Source organism: Pristis pectinata, chromosome 1 (assembly GCF_009764475.1).
Source record: "Pristis pectinata isolate sPriPec2 chromosome 1, sPriPec2.1.pri, whole genome shotgun sequence".
NCBI classification, from domain to species: Eukaryota; Metazoa; Chordata; class Chondrichthyes; order Rhinopristiformes; family Pristidae; genus Pristis; species Pristis pectinata.
Window position 1 is genome coordinate 125,545,668 of NC_067405.1, and position 19,851 is coordinate 125,565,518.

At 34.9% G+C, this 19,851-nt stretch overlaps 1 protein-coding gene across 4 annotated transcripts in view; it reads left to right on the forward strand.

Moving 5' to 3' along the window:
• Positions 1-19,383, forward strand: part of ppm1aa (protein phosphatase, Mg2+/Mn2+ dependent, 1Aa) — a 39,909-nt gene extending 20,526 nt beyond the window's left edge. Inside the window, exons 4-8 of one of the 4 annotated variants that reach the window (XR_007957030.1) lie at positions 2,414-2,525; positions 10,094-10,148; positions 14,078-14,231; positions 16,993-17,048; positions 17,190-19,383. Coding sequence is in view for 1 of the 4 variants with exons in the window: in XM_052025064.1 (XP_051881024.1) it covers positions 2,414-2,525; positions 10,094-10,148; positions 14,078-14,107 (197 nt within the window). In the remaining 3 variants the exon portion in view is untranslated. Of the gene's footprint in view, positions 1-2,413; positions 2,526-10,093; positions 10,149-14,077 lie in introns of all 4 variants that reach the window. The other 3 variants (XR_007957029.1, XR_007957028.1, XM_052025064.1) reach the window with 3 other exon arrangements.
• Positions 19,384-19,851: the final 468 nt, after the last annotated feature.

Below are 19,851 nucleotides of genomic sequence, written 5' to 3' on the forward strand. Positions count from 1 at the left end.
ACACTTGAATGTGATTTGATGCAGTATTGAACTTGGAGGCAGTTTGTAATGTATGATTTAGATTTGCATTTTTAAAGTTGATGCCTATATGAAGCTACTGCCTGTTCAGAATTGGGATTAAACTGGTATCAATTGTGAAGGCATGAAATGAACCAAGTGTGCAATAGTTCAAAGAACAAATTAACTATTTAGGTCCAACATAGACCTATAAAATGTACCTTCAAGATTGATTGGAAGGTCCTGTGCAGTCCTATCTGTCTGTGAACAAAAAGTTTCAAATAACTGTGCGTATATGTCAATATGTTTGTGCGTTTGGTCTAGTTTAGTGAGAGGTCAGTGAACCATGTACATACAAGCCATATTCCAATTTTTAAATATTTTAGCTTTAAACATAAATAGTTTTATTGGTGATATTAGTTTCGTAAAATTATGGAACTGTAGCTGGTGGTGTATTTCTTAGCTTCACAACAAATTTATTTTTAAGTACACGTTACAAGCCATGTTCCAAATACTGGTAATCCTTTTTCTTTCTTTGATAAATAACTTCCTTTAATGTATCAACTGAACAGAATATAAAATCTACTTAATTTCATTAAGATGGCATAGGAACTGCTGGGAATTGTCATAAATAATGTGAATGTTATAAGCAACTTTGAATAGAGGTATGCATTTAAGAATGATGCAGAATGCAGTTTTATGATATAAAATGATGTCAAATGTATGTTAACAATTATTGCATTACATAGTAATTGCATTGTGTATCAGTAATGCACACTTCTGAGTTACTATTGCTATTATATAATGCCCTGATATTATCTAGGAAGTTTAATTTCATGCTGAGTCCTTCCACTGATGCCCACCAACAAATTTAAACAAAAATATTGCCCAAATTCTGGAACCAGCTGATCAGGTGATTTGATTAGATGATTTAATTCCTTCTCTTTATTCTGGATACAGCTAAGATTGGAAATTTGATATTTTGGAAGTTTCCGCTGGAAGCTTTTATGTGCATGAACACAGTGCAGTTGTTATGCAATTAAGCCAACTTTTAGAGAAAAATTTGTGTTATACTAATAAGTACAATTGATGCTGAAATTCATGTTGTTGGTGCCCATCAGGCTATAATTTTAAAATTCTCTTTTTAGTTTTATTTATTTATGTTTCATCCTGTCTTCCTGGGGTCTTTTCTAAGTGTAGGAAAAAAGGATTGTGTGGGGGATATCATGTATTTCAATAATCTGATTGATTTTTAATCAAAATAAAAAGGCATTATATAATGTGCTTTATAACAGGTAATTTAATGGTGTATTTTCCTAAGTGACACTTCAGGTAACATTGAAGTATGCAACATGTTGGCACTCTGCAAATGGATAGAAGCAATAGACATATACAGAGGAAGAAATATAATGATAAAAGTTTGCTAAAATTAATACCTGTTGTATTGGAGTTTTATTCTGTGGCGGCATCAGTTAATCTCCCTTGCCTGTGCCTATGTGTCTGGTAACAAGCAGTATATTTGACTTATTTGTAGAAGAAAAGATGAGATGCTGAATTGTCATTGCTCTCATTTTGTCTCAACATCTTCAGTCAAATAAGACTTTAAGAATTTAAGAAAGTATTTACAAACATATACTGTGACAAAAAGGTGATTAATGTAATGTAGTCACTTGCTTAATGTTTGCACACAAAACTTTAGCATAATGATAATCTTATATACAAATCAAACAGTTTAGTTATGGTTTAAAATATATGACTAGTAAGTAGCTGTAAATCTTTTATTTTTGTATAATAAATTATACATGTAGGATTAAATACAATATTACTGATAATGTTAGTCATAGTTATAAAGTTATGTTAAAAGGTTATTCTAATAAAGACTTTTACTGAATCAATTCTGAGATCTTTGATTTTATTTATATGACCAAGTTTTAGGAAGCATTTATAGAATACTTCACTAAATCTATTTAATAGCTGTTCTAAATACCAAAAGTAAGATTTCTCTGAGTCATGATTGCTTCTAATTAATTAAAAATAGAGCTAATACATGTGGTTAATGGTGCATTCCAATCCAGAACCTTGCAGCTTTAATATACTCATTAAAATTTTCATGAGTTGTTGCATGTACTCAGAACATTGTCTGGTAAGATTTCAAATTTTTCTTCTATTGTTAATGTGCTATTTTTGCACTTAATAACTGAGTACTCAAAAATTCATCAGGTAGTTGTATAAGCTGAATATTGTCAATACAAATACCTTATGAGAAACTACATCAGATTCTTTTCTGGAGGGTTCACTGATCTTTCATGGTTGCTGCTATGTTGTTTGTGTCATAGTATTACCAATTTTGATTTTCTTATACACATAGTTTTAAAATGCATATTCCACTGACCCACAAGTCCTTCTGATTCTCCAGAAATCTTTGAGAAGCAGGGTGCTGAGGGGGTGCCAGATGTAGTCCACATGATGCGTGCTTTATCGTCGGAGAGCATCCCAAACCTCCCACCAGGAGGTGAACTGGCCAGCAAGTGAGTGTACAATGTGTGGAATCGTAACCTATATTTAAAAATCAATATGCACTGTTGAAAGGAATTTAACAGGGGCTGCTAATCACATGGAAAATGTAGCTTTCCATACCAGCACAAACTCACTGCCTCTTTTGGCATTTCGTAATGGTAAGAATGAATGCTATTGATAAAGAAAGGAACTTTGATCAAATCTGTATTTCGGAAGCATTTATCTTATTTTCAATAATGTGATGAATGGATGATCTAAAAGCATAATGTGTAGGTACAGTATATTAAATGTGTTTTTTCACAGTGATTAACAGTCCCATTTTAACCCCTTACAGTGCAAGATCAATTTATGATTATTTCATCTTAGCATTAATACTGAAAGTTACAGACATACTAATAAAATGATATGTAAATTTTGATATATATTATGGAACAAAATCTTGCATTCACTTAAACATGTAAAATTCCCATCCATAAATTCTGACCAAACTGGGTGACTTAGATTTACTAATGTTTTTAAACTTTTGTGATTATTATAATTTAAAGCTGCAGTATCCTTTTTGCTTCAGGCTTCTTGAACTATTTTAAAGCCAACAATTAAAACCTATTTAACTTTACAGATTCATGACTTACTTGAATTAAAATTCTATGCGCAACTTTGCCAATAGCATCACTGTGTAAATGGCAATGTAAAGTCCCACGAAAAGGATTCTGCAAATATTTTAAGAAATTTGCATGCTCATTTGATCCCAGTACATTGTAAAAACAATTTGACCTTAATTCATAGAATTCTGTAAGTATGTCTTAAAGCTAATTTAGCTAAGTCAGAATTGGACTTCCTGTATATTTAACTTGTATATGTTTCAATATGGTGTAACTTAGAATATCTATTTTAAACACAGTTAGGACTTTACTGGCATTGTTGCATCTTTACTTGGAAAGTTAATAGCTTTTGTGAAATAGCATTGAAGCAGCCTAATTTTAATAAGGGTAAATGAGGTGTACGTTCATGTTGGTTTATATTAACTAACCACTTTATTTGGCAACATACAGTCAGGTACGCCAAGCTTTCTTCTTATTTATTCTAAATAATGATGCAGACAGTTGCATCAATATGTTGGATATATATATTTAAAACATTTTCAGTAAACACTATGCAATTATAGTAAATGATTGTAAGAATTGGATGGATATATCTCATGTAAATAGTTTAAATTGGTGCTCAGATGACCTAAATGCAGTTGTTTCAAGAATAGAATAATAGGAATTCTAGTCCAACAACTTTCTGGGGGCAAGAAAGTCTTAATAATTTTGCCGAGAAAATAGTTGCAAGTTTTTTTTTGTTGCTGATTGATACATGATTATGAATTAATGTTATAAATACTAACTTGGTCTAATTCACACAATAATGTTGTGAGGAATGGGAGAGAGAGTATGGGGTAGAAACTGGAAATTAATATTTCAGCAAGCTGCACCATGACTTACATGACTTTAGCAATGGGTTTTTCATTTTTCCTCTCTCAAAAAACATTTTGTATGTGGTGGTTTTCCAACTATTTCATTGTAACCACTATCTATATATTGGGAATGCACCAAATTATCATTTTCTCATAAATAATATTTGATGCTGTTGTAGACCTGGATACAATGCTCTCACAACTGAACACCAAAATTCCCAGTTCTGTCTATTTGCGGGAAATGAAAGGGTTCAGCAAACTTTAAACCTCAGTATGCTATCCCTAATACTACAGGTGAAACTGAACAATAAAGCCTGGTAGAGCCTTGAAAATTTGGGAATTAAGATAAAACAACAAAAAAAAATAGCATTTTCATTGTACATTTTAATAGCAAAATGTTGCAAGGTGCTTCACAGGAAAATTATTAAACAAAATTTGAAATTGAGCTGCATGAACCTTAGGTTGCTGATCCGAAGTAAAAGAATTTAAGGAAAGTCTTGAAGGAGAACAGAAACGTGGAGTGCTGTACCAAAATCTATATCCTTGATTGCTGAAGCTAATGATGGAACACTCAATAGAGGGGATACATGAGAAACTAAGATTAGGAGTCCAGGGGTTACAGAGAGTGGAGGAGGTTGCAGAGATGAGGGGTGAGGCCATGAATAGATTTATAAATGAGGATTAGCATTTTAAAATTGGGATTGACAAGGAGTTTTGACTGAACAAGAAATCATGATTCTGCCATTGCTCAATTAAGCAACTAGGGAGGAGGAGACTCTGTAAATATCTCCTCTATCAACGACGGTGGCACTTAGCAAATAAATACAAAAACAAGGCTGAAACAGTTGTTATCACCTTTAAGAGTGGATGCTCCATATCAATATTCACTTGCAATCTCAGCCAGCTTGAAATACTCCATCTGAAGATAGGAAATAGCTGATGGCACTTGATAGAGCAAAAACTGCAGGTCCCAGAAAGATCCTGACTGTAGTTCTGATGTCATGGCGTAGCATCCCTAGACCATTAGATTGTTGGCACCGACTCAACAAAACTGAAATCTGGCTCTCACTCGTCAGAATATTGGTGAAAGAAGTTGTGAGTGGTGCCATTTGCTCACCAATTATATGCATACTGGCACGCAGTTTGGGTTCCATCAGGATCTCTCAGCTGGTTCTCATTTCAGCCTTGTTCCAACATGTACAAATGAGCTAAACCCTGAAGTTGAGGTGAGACTGACTGCTCTGGACTTTGTAGCAGCTATACATCATATGTGATGTCAACAAGCCCTAATAAAGTTGGAGTTGATGGAAATTTGCTGGGAATGGGAGAGTGGAAATAACTAAAAATGGAATACAAAGAAAGGGGATAAGAAGTAAACACATATTGTGTATCAGCTTTCATTATAGAGGATGCATGTAACATTTCAAAAGTAGTTGTAAATGGAGAATTTGGAGGGAGATCACCAATTAATCACTAGGAAATTAAAAGCATCAGGGAAGTGGTCCTGAATAAATTATTGCTGACAAGTCTCCAGATTCTGATTGACTTCATCCCAGTGTTTTAAAGGAAGGGGCAAGTGAGACAGTTGATGTGTTGATTTTTGTTTCTAAAACTACCTAGATTTGGAAAAGGCTCCATGAGATTGAAAGTGTAAGGTAATTCAGTTCTTCAAAAAGGAAGCAAGACAGAAAGTAGGAAACAACAGGCCAATTAATTTAACATTTGTCATAGAAATTTTAAAAGCTGTTAATAATTGCAGGATGCTTTGAAAAATTCAGAGCTTTGAGCAAAGCCATTTGAAAGAAATAATGTTTAACCAATTCACTGAATTTCTTTGAAGAAGTAACATGCTGTGGATCAAAAGAAACCAGTGGATGTACTTAAATATCCAGAAGGCATTTGATAAGGTGCCATGTCAGAGATTGTTGCAGAAAATAAAAGTTCATGCTGTAAGAGGTAATATATTAGCAGAGTTAGAAGATTGGCTGGCTAAAAGGAAACAGTAAGAATAAATGCATCCTTTCAGTTGGCAAGATGTAATAAGTGGTGTGCTACGGTGATGAATGCTGGGGCCTTGACTTTTTTATAATTTAGGTAACTAATTCGGATGCAAGCATGGAAGGTATGGTTATTAAATTTGCTGATTATAAGGAGATTGGTAGGAAAGTAGGTTGTGAAGAGGACATAAGGAGGCTACAGAGGGATATAGAAAAGTCAGGAAAATGGGCAAATATCTGCCAAATAGGATATAATATGGGAAAAGTGGGTTCTAAGTTGCTGAGAGGATCAGGGTGGAATGACTAGGACAAAAGGTGCATTTCTGATGGGGCAATGCCAGGGTTGTTGTAATAAGTTGTTGATGAAACTGTCTTCTAATGTTATTATTGATTTGGGGATTAAGAACAAAAGTAGTGATGTTATGCATCAGTTATATAGGGCATTGATGAGACTGCCATCCGAAATGCTGTGTACATTATTGACGTCCTTTTTTGAGGAAGTTTTTTTAATGTATTGGAAGCAGTTCAGAAGAGGTGTAATAGACTAATATCAGAATGGGCAGATTGCCTTAGAAAGTTTGGACAGGCTAGGCTGGTACCCGCTGGAGTTTAAAAGATTGAGAATGAACTTGATTGAAGCATATAAGAACCTGAGGGGTTTTGACAGGATGTTTGTGGAGAGGATAGTTCCTCTTGTGGGAATACCTGGAACTAGTGGTCAGCAATATAAGAATAAGGTAAAGGGCAATCTATTCTCTCAGATTCATGAGTCTTTGGTGTTTTCTTCCTCAAACTGGGGGAGGGGGAGAGAGTGTGGTGAAAGCGGAGTCATTGAATATTTAAGGTAGAGGTAAGTAGATTCATGATAAACAAAGAGGTGAAGGGATACCATGGGTAAATGGAAAAGCAGTGATGAGATTACAATTGCATTGATCTTATTAAGTGGTAGCACAGGTTTGAGGGGCCTAGTGGCCCATTCCTTGCTACTCTGAATTCATATGTCCATACATATCGTCTGGAGAGACATAAAGAACAAAGAAAAATGGTTGCATTTGTTGGAGGAAATTCATCTTGACCCCAGAACTATACTGCAAGTGTGCCTTAAGATAATGGCCTTGGCCAAACTACCTGCAGCTGCTCCTTCAGTAATGTTCCCTTCATAATGATGTCTAAAGAGGCCCTGTTCATTGATGATTAGAAAGTGTTCGGTTACGTTTGCCATTCAGATGAAGATGCAGTCATTGTTCACTTACAAGAAGATTTGTATAATATTTAGGCAGAAACTGATATGTAGCAAGTAATATTGGTGCCACAAAAATGCCAGGCAATGGCCATCTTCAACAAGAACAAATCTAATTACCTCCTCCTGACATTGAAAGATTTTCCCATTGCCAAATCCTACAGCATTTTGGAGATCATTAACTAGAAACTGGTTACAAAAGCAAATCTAATATTAAATATGTTGTGACAAGTAGTTTACACCCTGAGTCTCCCACATCTTTTTATCATCTGCAAGATGGGTCAGTTATGTTGAGATATTGTAGTTGAAGGCAGCTCCAGCAACGCTCAAAATTTAATGGTATCCAGGACAAAATAGCTTGCTTGAGTGGCACACAATTTTCCAATTAAACATTTACTCCATTCACCACTTTCACATTTAACTGCAAAATCTACTAAGTACAGAGCAGCAACATTCAATGGCTTCTTTGAAAGCAATTTCCATATCTGTGATCTCTGCAACCTAAAAGCGCAAGGGCAGCTGCCACATGGGACCACCTGCAAGATTCTCCTCCAGGTCACACAATGATTTGACTTGAATATTTGTCCTTGTTCCATTGTACTATGTCAACTTCCCTTAGTACCAGTACCTTCACTGCATGGACTGTAGCAGTTGAAAAGCTGGGTCACTATCTTTTGTAAATTATTTATTCCTCCATTCACCATTTTCACATTTAGCTGCTCTAATGCAAAAAATAATTTATTAAAAATTAAAAAATGCTACATTTGGCATTGTTACAATGAAGATTTTTTTTAAATGGACTTTTTGTGAGTTAGAATGTATACAGCAGAGTTTTAGATAACTTCTATGAAAATGGAAGATAGGAGGCTGGCTTGAGGGATATTGAAATTGTCAAGCCACAGGTAACAAACTCAAGAGTGAGAGTTTTAGTAGTGCACCAGGATTTCAAGAACTCAGACTTGGTGATGGAGTGATTATGTAACCAGAAATTCTTAGGATTAGTAGAACATTAAGGTTGTCAATGGACTGGTTCAGCTTCAGAAAGTTGTCAACAGGAAGCTTGGAATTTTTTGTTGTACCAAAACTATGACTCAAGTACATTTCGCAAGAAATTTGGGTGGATCTGGTGCAGGATGTTGGGTCAGCTCTCTTTACAACTTAAAGGAAATAGTAAAGTCCAGAGGGGTGCTGTTGAGAAAGGGTTGGGTATCCCTAGCATGCATGTTGAACCTAACAATTTTGGATGATGCTGCTAAAGGGCTAGATATGGATGGGAAATAGGAGGGGACAAGGCAGGGAGGAGTGAAAGGGTGCATTCTTGGGAGATTCCAGTGGAAATAGCATAGAGGAAAAAGAAGCCATTGCAGGCAATTCTCTGGCAATGAATGGGTAGATAGGAGAGTCCTGTCTTTCTTGGGTGAATAAACTCAGTATGACTAATGTTTACTTAAACTGTAGCTTATATTCAGGTGTGTTTTTTAAACTGGAAATGAACCAGTCCCAATTGGCTCCCATATAGTAACATATTGGTGCAGCTAATAGAGCTGCTGCCTAATAGCTTCATTGACTGACCTCCAATGCTGTGTGTGTGGAGTTTGCCCATTCTTCTTGGACCATGTGGGTTTCCTTTGAGTGCTCTAATTTCCTCCAATGCCGTATAATTTTGCAGGTTGGTAAGTCCATTGGGCATTGTAAATTGACTCTAGTGTAACTGAGTCAAAGAATCTGGGAGGGGTTAATGGGAATGTGGGGAAAATTAGCAGGCAAATGGGATTGCTCTGAGGGTCAGCAAAGACTTGAACCAAATGGCCTTCTGTGTCTTAAAGTAAAATGCTGGCTGTGACCATCAATAACAGTGGTTGCTGGTGACTTTTTATGGCAGTTTGTGTGGAACATTATTATCGAGTCACCCCAATAATAACTAAATTACTGTTGCAATTCGTGAAGGCTTAAAAAAACTGAATAAAATGAAGTCAAAATGGCTTGTCAAACAAGGGCAACAAAAAAATGGAGCTGTACATACAGGGCTTCCTGTGATCAAAAGTAAGTAGTTTTTTTCAGTTACTATTGTAATTTTTTTTTAAAACAACTGATGGTTACCCAGTTCTCTTCTGTATTTGGTAAATAACGTGTCACTATGGATTTTATAACATACAGCCATCAAGTCATAGAGTTGTACAACATAGGCCTTTCGGCCCACCACAGCTATGCTGACCATCATGCCTATCTATACTAATCTCACTTGCCTGCATTAATTTCAGATCCTCTATGCCCTGTTCATTCAAGTATCTATCAAGATGCCTCCTATATGTTACTATTTCTGCCTCTACCACTTCATCTAGCAGCTCATTCCAGATGCCAACTACTTTTTGTGTGAAACATTTACCCCTCGGATCTCCTTTAAACTTTCTCCCTCTCATTTTAAACCTCTGTCTTCTAGTTTTAGACACCTCTACCATTGGAAACAGACTCTGGCTATCTACCCTATCTGTGCCTCTCGTAATTTTACATACTGTTACACAGTTTAGAATTCTAACAAAGATGATAGACAATTTGTCATTTTGAGCATTTCTGGAATGAAGTAATTTAAACATGTTATTGAATTGACAAATAAAATTGTGGTGGGAATATTTAATTTTGAGCTGAGCATACCATCCTGTAGAATACTGCTATCCTTTATCTTAAAAGCATTTTAAAATTTACCAGTGGATGGTCAATGAAAAAGTTCTAATGATTCTTTAATGCTTAATTAGTTTTAAGAAATGAAATGTCAATCATTTTGTAACATAAGTACTTTTCATTTTACTGATAGTTATTTTAAGTCGCAATCAACTCAAATGTGTGTATGAAAAATGTAGTTTTAACTTCTGTTTTTATTTACTTTAGGCGGAGTGTTATTGAAGCAGTTTACCACAGACTGAATCCTTGTAGGGCTGATGGTGTGAGTAACTGTACTTTTAACTTAAGTAGTTTAAAGTAATTAAATAGTTTATTGTAAATGTAGAAGCAATAGAAGCCAGTAACATTATGCCAAGCCAGAAATTCTAAACGTTTGTTATTAATATGCTGTTTCTGGACTAGGCTAAAAAGCCATCATTTCCCCAAAACCCTGCAAGTTATTCCTCAAGTTCATGACTTGATTCCTTAGGAACTTAGGAACCTTCTTATGCAATTTAATAACATCAGTCTTCTGTTCCAGGTCATAGTCTTCTCATTTACTCTCTCAATTCTTTTGCCAATTATTTTTAATCTATAACCTCCAGCTACTGACCCCATAAAATACCTCTTATTTTTGACATATCCATAGATCCATTAAGCTCCTCTGCTATGAGGAGAACAATCCTAGCCTATCCATGATCTTCAAATAGCTGAACTCCCTCATAGCTGTTTTGTGGTGGTGAATCTTCCCTGCTCCACCCCAAGGTCACATGATTCTTCATAAAGTCTAGTGCTGAGAATTAGAAGCAATACTCCAACTGAAGCTCAGTTAGCCATTTGTAAAACATGGACATTCTCTTCCTTACGCCAGAACACTGGTAAAATATGTAAGAAAGGATTCCAATTTGGATGCTTGGGGGATTCCACTATATTACTTCCCGCCATTTGGGGGGAAAAAATGTTGAACACAAAAATCTAGGTTGACGTGTGTTGCATTGTTGAAGGTGCCATTTTTCAGATGGTTGTTAAATTAAAGTCATTTGCTTTCTCAGGCACTATGAGGAAATGTAGGGGATTTTGTCAGATGTCCTGATTAATATTTATCTCTTTAGTTAACACCAGAAGTAAAACAAATTATCTGGTCATTATTACACAGCTGTTTGTGACTAGTTTGCAGTGTGTAAATTGTCTGCTGTGTTTCGTACATTATAACAGCGACCACACTTCAAAGTACTTAAGTGGATGGCACACTGAATAAAGCCATTGTGATACTTCATCAAATCCCATTGTGAAAGTCCATCCCCACAATAGCTAGATTAGTTATACTTCACCTTTTTGAATAGGGGTAATACATTTGTAGTCCTTTAGTCTTCTGGTGCCATTCCCATGTCCAGAGTCATTTGGAATCAGACCTCATAACAGCATTAGTCCAAATCTTAACAAAGAGCTGAATTCCAGAGGCAAGGTAAGAGTGCCGACCCTTGACTTCAAGAAACCGTTTGACCAGGTGTGCTGTCAACATGCCATGGTAAAACATTGAAAATCAAAAGAATCGCATGTCCTGGAAATCCAAAATAAAAATAGAAAATGTCGGAAACACTTAGTAGGTCAGGCAGCATTGGTGGAAAGAGAAACAGTTAATCTCTTGTCAGATATGCTGATGAAGGATCTCCAAACTGAAAAATTATGTTTCTCTTTCCACTAGTGCTGCCTGACCTGCTGAGTGTTTCCAGCATTTTCTGTGTTTTTAACATTCTCATTTTGTTCTGTCCTCTATCTAGTTCTTACTACCTTTACACTGTTCCTTGTTTTATTCCTGTTTGTCATTCCTTCCTTTTAATGTACCTTATTCCTACACTGTATTGCATCGTCCCTATGCCATTAGCAAATTTAACTTCTCCCTACGTAGGAGTTAGCATCCCATGACCTCACCTGTGTGGCTTGTTGCATTCCTTCCCAGAACTGACTCAGTGCTCCTGGATTCTGAACACCTTCCTGGAACATTTGTCCAACCACACATTTGGATTACCACCTTGTTTCTGTATTCATTAGCATATGCTATTGGAAGTAAGCCAGATATTACAAACTTTGAGTTCTTGGTCTTTAACTTTTTCCTAAATTTGCGAAACTCTGTTTTTTGGACTACTACTTGTGTCATTAGTTCCAATAGGAACCATGATTTCTAACCATTCCCTTTCCATTTGCTGAATATCTCTTTGCAACATATTTCTGTTAAGGGCAAGGCTGACAGGGTTAGTGAAAAGGGCCAAATGTAGGCAAATGGGACTACCTCAGGTATGCACTGTTCTTGGCATGGACGAGTTGGTCCAAAGGGCCTGTTTCCATTCTGTATGACTCTATTTCCTTCACTCATACAGTAATTTCTGAAGTAAAAGTAAAATATGCTGAAAATAAACACCAGGGGCCATAATACTTTCACATTTCTTGGAAATGAGTGTCATAAAATGCAAAGTTAACAGAATGTCTTGAGTATGGACTGATCTTTTTTCAGCATTGAATATGGGTGGTTAGCAAACCCATAATTGATGCTCAGTTGTAATTGTTCCAATGGGGGTTCTAGAGTCTGTAAGCAAAGAGATAGTTTCTGATGCTTATGTTAAACTTGGTTGAATGAATATGAGCACTGAATAAATTTGGAATAGGAATAAAAATTGAATTGGTTAAGTCCCAGTTAGGAATAGAACAACAGTTTTAGTACATCAAAGTAGTCTGTATTTTCATGCTGGAGGACTATAATGTGCACGTAACTTCCTAAATTGTAGTAAGTACTTTTTAGGTGGACATAATATATGGGACCCTGAGAGAGAAATTACTCATGAAAGTGCCAAGGGAAAAGCAAATGGAAATTGAATTGAAGGACAATTTGGCAACCATATAAGTAGTTATGGAATATAGAATGGATATGTGCAAAGGCTTTATGCACTATTGCTAAGAGAAAGAAGGAGGAGGACATTTTAAAAGCTCTACTGCTGGGCATGAAATTATTTAGAGTAAATGGAAAGGAGATAGAAATAAAAGGATGAAATTAATAGTTTGAGTGATAGGAGCCCATGGTCCAATAATCTATCTCTGCAGAAAACCATGGATTGATAATGAGAAATATAGAAAGTAGGTAAGGGCTTGAAGTTGAACCATAAAAGAGGAAGGATGAGCAGAAAATGACATTGACATGTATTGGATGACACTTTCAAGATTGATTACATTAAATGGCTCCATTTAGGTCATCAATTTATACTTGATAATCATGTTATAGTCTGTACCATTGTCTTTGAAGAATAAAAGCTAATATCATCTTCTGCACAATCTCTTCAAATAAAAATGATCCTTGAAATATAAATGTCTACATGAAGTGGTGAATGATATCACCAAACCAAATTGGGCAAGGTCTCCTTGGGTCTTAAGCATCCTGACAAAGAATTTTAGAGAACATTGTCTTTTGATTACTTTATATTAACAATTGCCACTTGTTGTCAAAGACTTCAAACATTTGTTAAGAAGATACTTCTGTGCTGCCAAAAACATTTCAAGTACTGCACCAGAAGCATCATACGGACTCAGTTAAATTGAACGATATCACATAATCTTAAAATGGTTACAATAGCCATTGGCTCTTCATGTCCAAACTAACTCTGTGTAAAAGCAATCCAACTAGTCCCACCTGCCTGCCCTCTCCCCAAAACCTTGCAAATTCCTTCAATACTTACTCAGTTTACCACCGTTGTTTCTGCTTTTGTGTGATACCTCATAATTGGCATATTCATTAGTGCAGACACTGTCTCATGAATTTTAAGTGCTTTTGCAATGGATTTCCGTTTTCTTGTCTCAGAAATTATTTGTAAATTTAAAGGTTTCATTGATCAATAATAACTCATTATTACCAAAAACTAATTTTTGAAATTTTGAATTTCTAATACCTACTTTCAATTCTCTTGGTCTTAATTTGGTCACACTACTGTGAAATAAATGATCATAAAAGCAGAAATAGAAACAACAAGATGACCCAGGTAAAAGTTGTTAAAATTCCAAAGGGTTTAAAAATATATGTACAACTTGATATGTACAACTGCTGTATGAAAAAAATTGTTTGCTTGTTAACTAAAAACTATAAATCTGGTCAAAATTATTGCGGTTGTTAACTCTTTGCAGTCTGGGTTGTCTATAAATTTCTGCATACTTCTTCTCTTTATCAAGGAACCATCATTCCCAGATGACACGTGGTAGCTGCCAACTAAGATGATTGCATACATCCACAAGCAAGGCCGTCAAGTATCCATGAATCACAAGTCTTCAAAAGATTGTTTAATTTTGCGCAAAGAGTTCAAAGAGGATGCGAATGCAATATAAGGTTCAGTAACCAACAATGATTCAGCAAGAATGTGATTTGTATAATGGCTGAAAATACACGATTGAATTATTTTTACTACAAATTGGGCATTTTTGATTTAATCCTGTTAACTCGAAAGTGCAATTATGTTTTTAAACAAAAGCTTCTATTTAATGGAATATGACCTCCATTAAAAGCGTATTGAATAGAAAAATTGATGTCCTTATCTGATACCGTAACGTTTGAGTATCCAATTTATCAAAAGAAGAATCTTGCATCTAACTTTCCAAATTATTCTCCAATGCCAGAGCATATGGTCTAAAATTTTAATTTTAGATTTGGCAAACTGTGAACTTGTAAATGCTCACTTATTGATTATATTACAGATCACACTTGTATCATAACATTACTATGGACTTTTTAAAAGCTAACTTTACACTGTTGTGCAAAGTGATTTATTGGTAATTATACAATGCCATATTTCTAATTTTGTAGCATTTAACGAAGGTGTGAATATTTTTAAGTGGCAGAGTGACCTGTGGGAAAAACTATTATGTACAAGACTTACACAACATTGTACCACCATTTAGTTATAGTATTCTATGCTTTAGTCCTCTTCTGACACCTTCCCATCTCCATATATTGTTAAATAGTTCATGTTACTTCAGAGGCTTAATCATTTGTGTATCATCAGCCAAGTTACCAGCTATAATAGCTGATGAGGTATGTTGGTTATAGTAATGAAGGTCGTTTGGTCAGGTTTTCTTCCTTTCAATATGTGGTGATCTTTCATTATGTCTTTATTCTCCAGCTATTTTTCAAGAATGATAATTCTGACACTGATATTCGCTTGAATGGTCCAGCCAGCACTGGATGGCAGTTTAAAAAAAGGATAGGAAGTGAAATGCTTTATTGTGGAAATTCAAAGTACTGAGTAGGCTTTGGTTTGATCAGTCATCAAGCAAATCTATTAACCTGATTACTTTTTCCTATTAACTGTACAGTGGTGGAAGTGCCTTTATAAAATCAGCAGGAATGAGAAATATTGCACACTATTAAATAACTTTTATTTCTATAATGATGGTAAAGAACCCATAGTAGAGTATAGTAGTCTTTAAGTATATCCGTAAAGGACAATTGACATTTTAGGATTAACATAGGCTAGTTTGTTTTATCTTCCAAGTAATTCAGAATAGCAGATTTTTCAACATTGCTGCTAATGTTTATTTGTATTTAATACTTTATTATCAAAATTTGGTGACAGGATTATTTTCTCATTGAAACCATTTATGAACTATTTTCCAAAAATAGAGAATTAAACAAAGACAGATGAAAAATATTTCAAGTGGGAAAGTTTTGTTTAAGTGCATTGTCCTGGGGCCATCTGGATTCTTACAGTTTGGTTGTTAAATTGTGCACATGACAATAAGCTCAACTTGAAGAGTCAAGTTGACTTGACTCTAATAGATTTAAGTACATGGAAAAGAACTTATTACTCCATTGGGTTGGGTCCTATACACAAAAGAACATACAATTTAATGTATAATGTGACAATCAAAAGAGCTTCCAATTTTATTCATATTCTGAACTAAAATTGTACATCGTGAATTGAGTTTCTTTGATCTTATCAAAGCAGATTTCTTCTTGTAGTCGTTGAAATTTGCATTGTACAGAATTTAAGCAGAATGAAATTCTAGTGGTGATAAAATAGAGGTTTTATTTTTTATGTATTTTTAGAGTAGTGATATCTTGTTATGAAAAATTCAATAGTCAGTTCTTGAGGATGTTTAATCTTAACTTTTTATCATGGTGACTATAATTCCCCAACCAGCTGCAAGGAAAAATGTGCTGAAATGCATAATTTTTCCTCCCTAAATACTGAAGCATTCTTATTTTCACTTAAATACTGCTACTTTTAGAGTATAAAATATCAAATGAAAAATCTGAAATTGCTTTAGAAGTGACATTTTAATTCCTGTCTCATTTTTCCTCAAGTTGTAAGTGTGGTGACCCAGATGCACATTTCTTCTAAGGCATTGCAGGATGTTCAAACCCAATGAATTTTCAACGAAAGCCAGTAATATCAGGGTAATTCTGTGTAGCATGGACTTGACAGTTTCTTCTCTTACTGAGATGAATTTGGGCAGGGTGTTAAATTCAGCCTCTCTGATTAAATTGAGTCCAGTGGTATGTCGTTACAGCAGCCACACTATTTAAGGAACAAATTGCCTTTTCACAATATTGTGGTTTCAGAGGGTTCATTATTGCATTTGTGGAATTTGTAGTTATAGCCATCGCATAATAAGTATAGCTCCTAAAGTCATAATTAATTTTTTTTGTAAAAAAATTACAAGCATTAATAAACTATATATATGAAATGCTCCCTTAGGTGGAACACAATTTTTAAGACAAGGATGACTTTGGCATTGTTAATACTGGTGATACAAATTTTTTTTTAACAAAGCTAAAGAATATTGTGTAGATTTATTATTTGAATGGCTTGGAAATAATGCATATGTCCTAGAAAGTTGGTTATTGTTGGGGCTGGAATTTTTTGTTTTTAGTATTGATTCAGTAATGACATGCTTTTCGTATTTTTACATTTGTGTCAAAATTGGTTAAATTCATTTATTTAAAGAAAAATTAAGTCAATAAGATACATCAGCTTTAGGTCTCTGAGTGTAAATAAATCAAACTAACAATAGTTATGGGCTGAGGTGATGTATCTGTAAACCGATAATGCAATGTACCTTGATTTGAAATCTGCTTGCACCTATTTTAGAGGAATGCACATGCAGGACATAATGATGAAGATTGGCCTTTACTTATTTTAAGGAGGTAAGGAGGTCATTTATCTTGGTATTTTGTTCAAATGCATAGGAACTGAAATGAGTCTACTTAATAAAATGCCAGGAAATGACATTAGCATTGAAAGTAATCCTGTCAGTTACAATGTCTTGATGCGTTTTGTTTACTGAGGCTTTTGCTGCTTGGTTGAATACTGGAGGCCGTTCATGAAGTTTATGCAAGGTGATACAACTTCTGGAGTGACATCCCTCATCACTGAACAACAATGAATCTTCATTAACATTACTGTGCTCATTTTTATTTCTTTCAACCCATTTAAGTTTGAGCATTTACTCTTCTGTTTTTTCCATCACAAGACCTCTGACCAGGGACATATTGAATAGTTTGTGTGTGTTTTGAAAGCCATATACAACATTCTGGAAACAAAATATAAATTCTGGCTGGTTGCCTTTGCTGGTGTGCAGTTTTGTCATTTGGGGGAAAAGCCACAGTGGGGTTTGGGGTGATTTTTGTTTTTAGTTCTTAAAACTGAAAAATTCCAGCCCTAGTTAGTTTTTATGGATTTTTATGAATTTATATTTTTCAGCTAAAGATTTCAAATTTAAATTAGGTGAATGTTGTATTTTGGAATAAATATCTCCCAAGTGAGGCTGCCCCATTATCCCATGAAATAAATTCTGGATGTTCTGGTCAGCTTCAATAGTAGAGATGTTCAATAGATCATTTGACTTTTTCAAGCCTGTTTTACTCACAATATTGCTGCTATGTTTCAGTTAAAAGTAATTTAAATATATTTTGATAAATTAATTGATCACTATTTTCATTGAACTATAACTCTTATTTTCATTTTTTCAACTGTATACAAGTGCTGGAGTAATTGCTATGAAAATTTGGAAGAATGTCAAAAATTGAAGGTTGTGGGTTTAGGAAGGGCAAACCATTTCTAATCATTGCTCAACTTTTGCTTCAAAGTTTCTAAATAACTGAAGTTTCAGTCTGAAGCATTGTCATTTATACAAAAACTAAGTAAACATTTGAAGCTAAAAAACTGCAGATGCTGGAAATCCAAAACAAAAAAAAGAGAATACCTGAAGCACTCAGCAGATCAGGCAGTATCTGTGGGGGGGCAAAAGTCAAGGCCATAACTGAAAATTGTGAGAAAACAAGTATGTTTAAGTTGCAGAGATAGGGAAGTTGCAGAGAACAGCAGACCAAAGTTGTCAGGGTAGCAATTACTTTAAAAACTGGCAATGGAACAAAATGAAATGGAGACACAGTGTAACTACATATGTAGAGGGAAAAAAAGGTGTGTTTATCTTAAATTGTTAAACTCAGTATTAAGTCTTGAGGATTGTAAGTTGCCCAGTTGGAAGATAGGTTGCTGTCTCTTGAGCTTACACTGGATATCCTTGAGCAACATGAAAGACAAGAGTAGGAATGGGGCAGTGATTTACATTGACAAGTGTCTCGAAGCGGCCCTAAATGTCTTCTGCAAAACAGGAGACCACATTGGGAGCACCAAATTATACGCCACTTATTTTCTGCAACTTAAAATGTGCTTCTATCTTTTCCAATGCTGATGAAGGATCCTTGACACAAAATAATGATTCTGTTTTTCCCTGTTTCACGGATGCTGCCTGATCCACTGAGCACTTACAGTATTTTCTGCAAATTGTTTTTGCCATCTTATGTAATAAATATCAGACTTTCTCCTCCTGCTGTTGTTTATATTGTGTTGTTGAATATGTAACTAATCACACCAGTTTGCCTTACTGCACTCTAGGAGAGTACTGTCCTGGCACATTGCAAAAGAAGGGATTATGTGATAAGTCTATTAACTTAAAACTGAAACTTGCTGTGCTTATTTTAGCAGAATTCTCTCCCATAAACACCCAGAAATATTTTGTATGTTTATATTGTTGGTTATCAGGTAATATCTATATACAACTGGACTTCCATTCCCTCGCACATTCACATTTTTTGAATCATAAAATAACAGCATTGGAAAATATTTTAATAACTGTTTACTTTAACAAATAAAATGATTATAATTTCAGTGAGATGTAATTTAATTTTTATTCAATTGAAAATATTGGTGTGTAGAATGTGTATCAATACTTAATACATTGTTCACAGCTATTAACCTTCTTAGAAATCATTTTGTGTTTACAAAGTGCTTGTTAATTGTATATTTTGTATGATATACTGATCCCAACTCCAAAGTAAATATTGTGTGAATTTAATTTTTAACTGTGAGCCTGTACTATGCGTTGGAGTCAATTGAACAAATTGCCTATGTTTGTAGATTGTGAAAGATTGAAATACAATTTATGGCTGAAGAAGTGTCAGTAATTAAAGTGACAGGCAACTACATAATACTTCTGTGTTTTTACTCATGTTAAATTATGAAGATTGCATGAATGGGTTGGTGAACATTTTATCCCACAAAATATTTATAGGCTGCTTCCCACACCTCAGAAACCTGTGTTGGGTCATAGGAAATGTACATATTCTTCATCCGAATCTGAATCATAATAGCATTATAAAACACTAATAAAAAGAAAATCAGAATTAGCAGATAGTTTTCACCTGAAATTAAAAACAGAAAATTCTGAAAAGTACTCAGCAGTTCAAACAGCATTTATGGAGAGAGAAGCAGAAGGTCCATGGTGTTATATTTGGCAGAAGTCAGACAGTGGGTATAAACTGCCCATCTCCTCCCTTCCCCTCCTCCATCCTTTATTCCGTGGTCCACTGCCCTCTCCTACCAGATTCCTCCTCCTTCAGCCATTTGCCTTTTCTACCTATCACCTCTTAGCTTATTACATCTTCC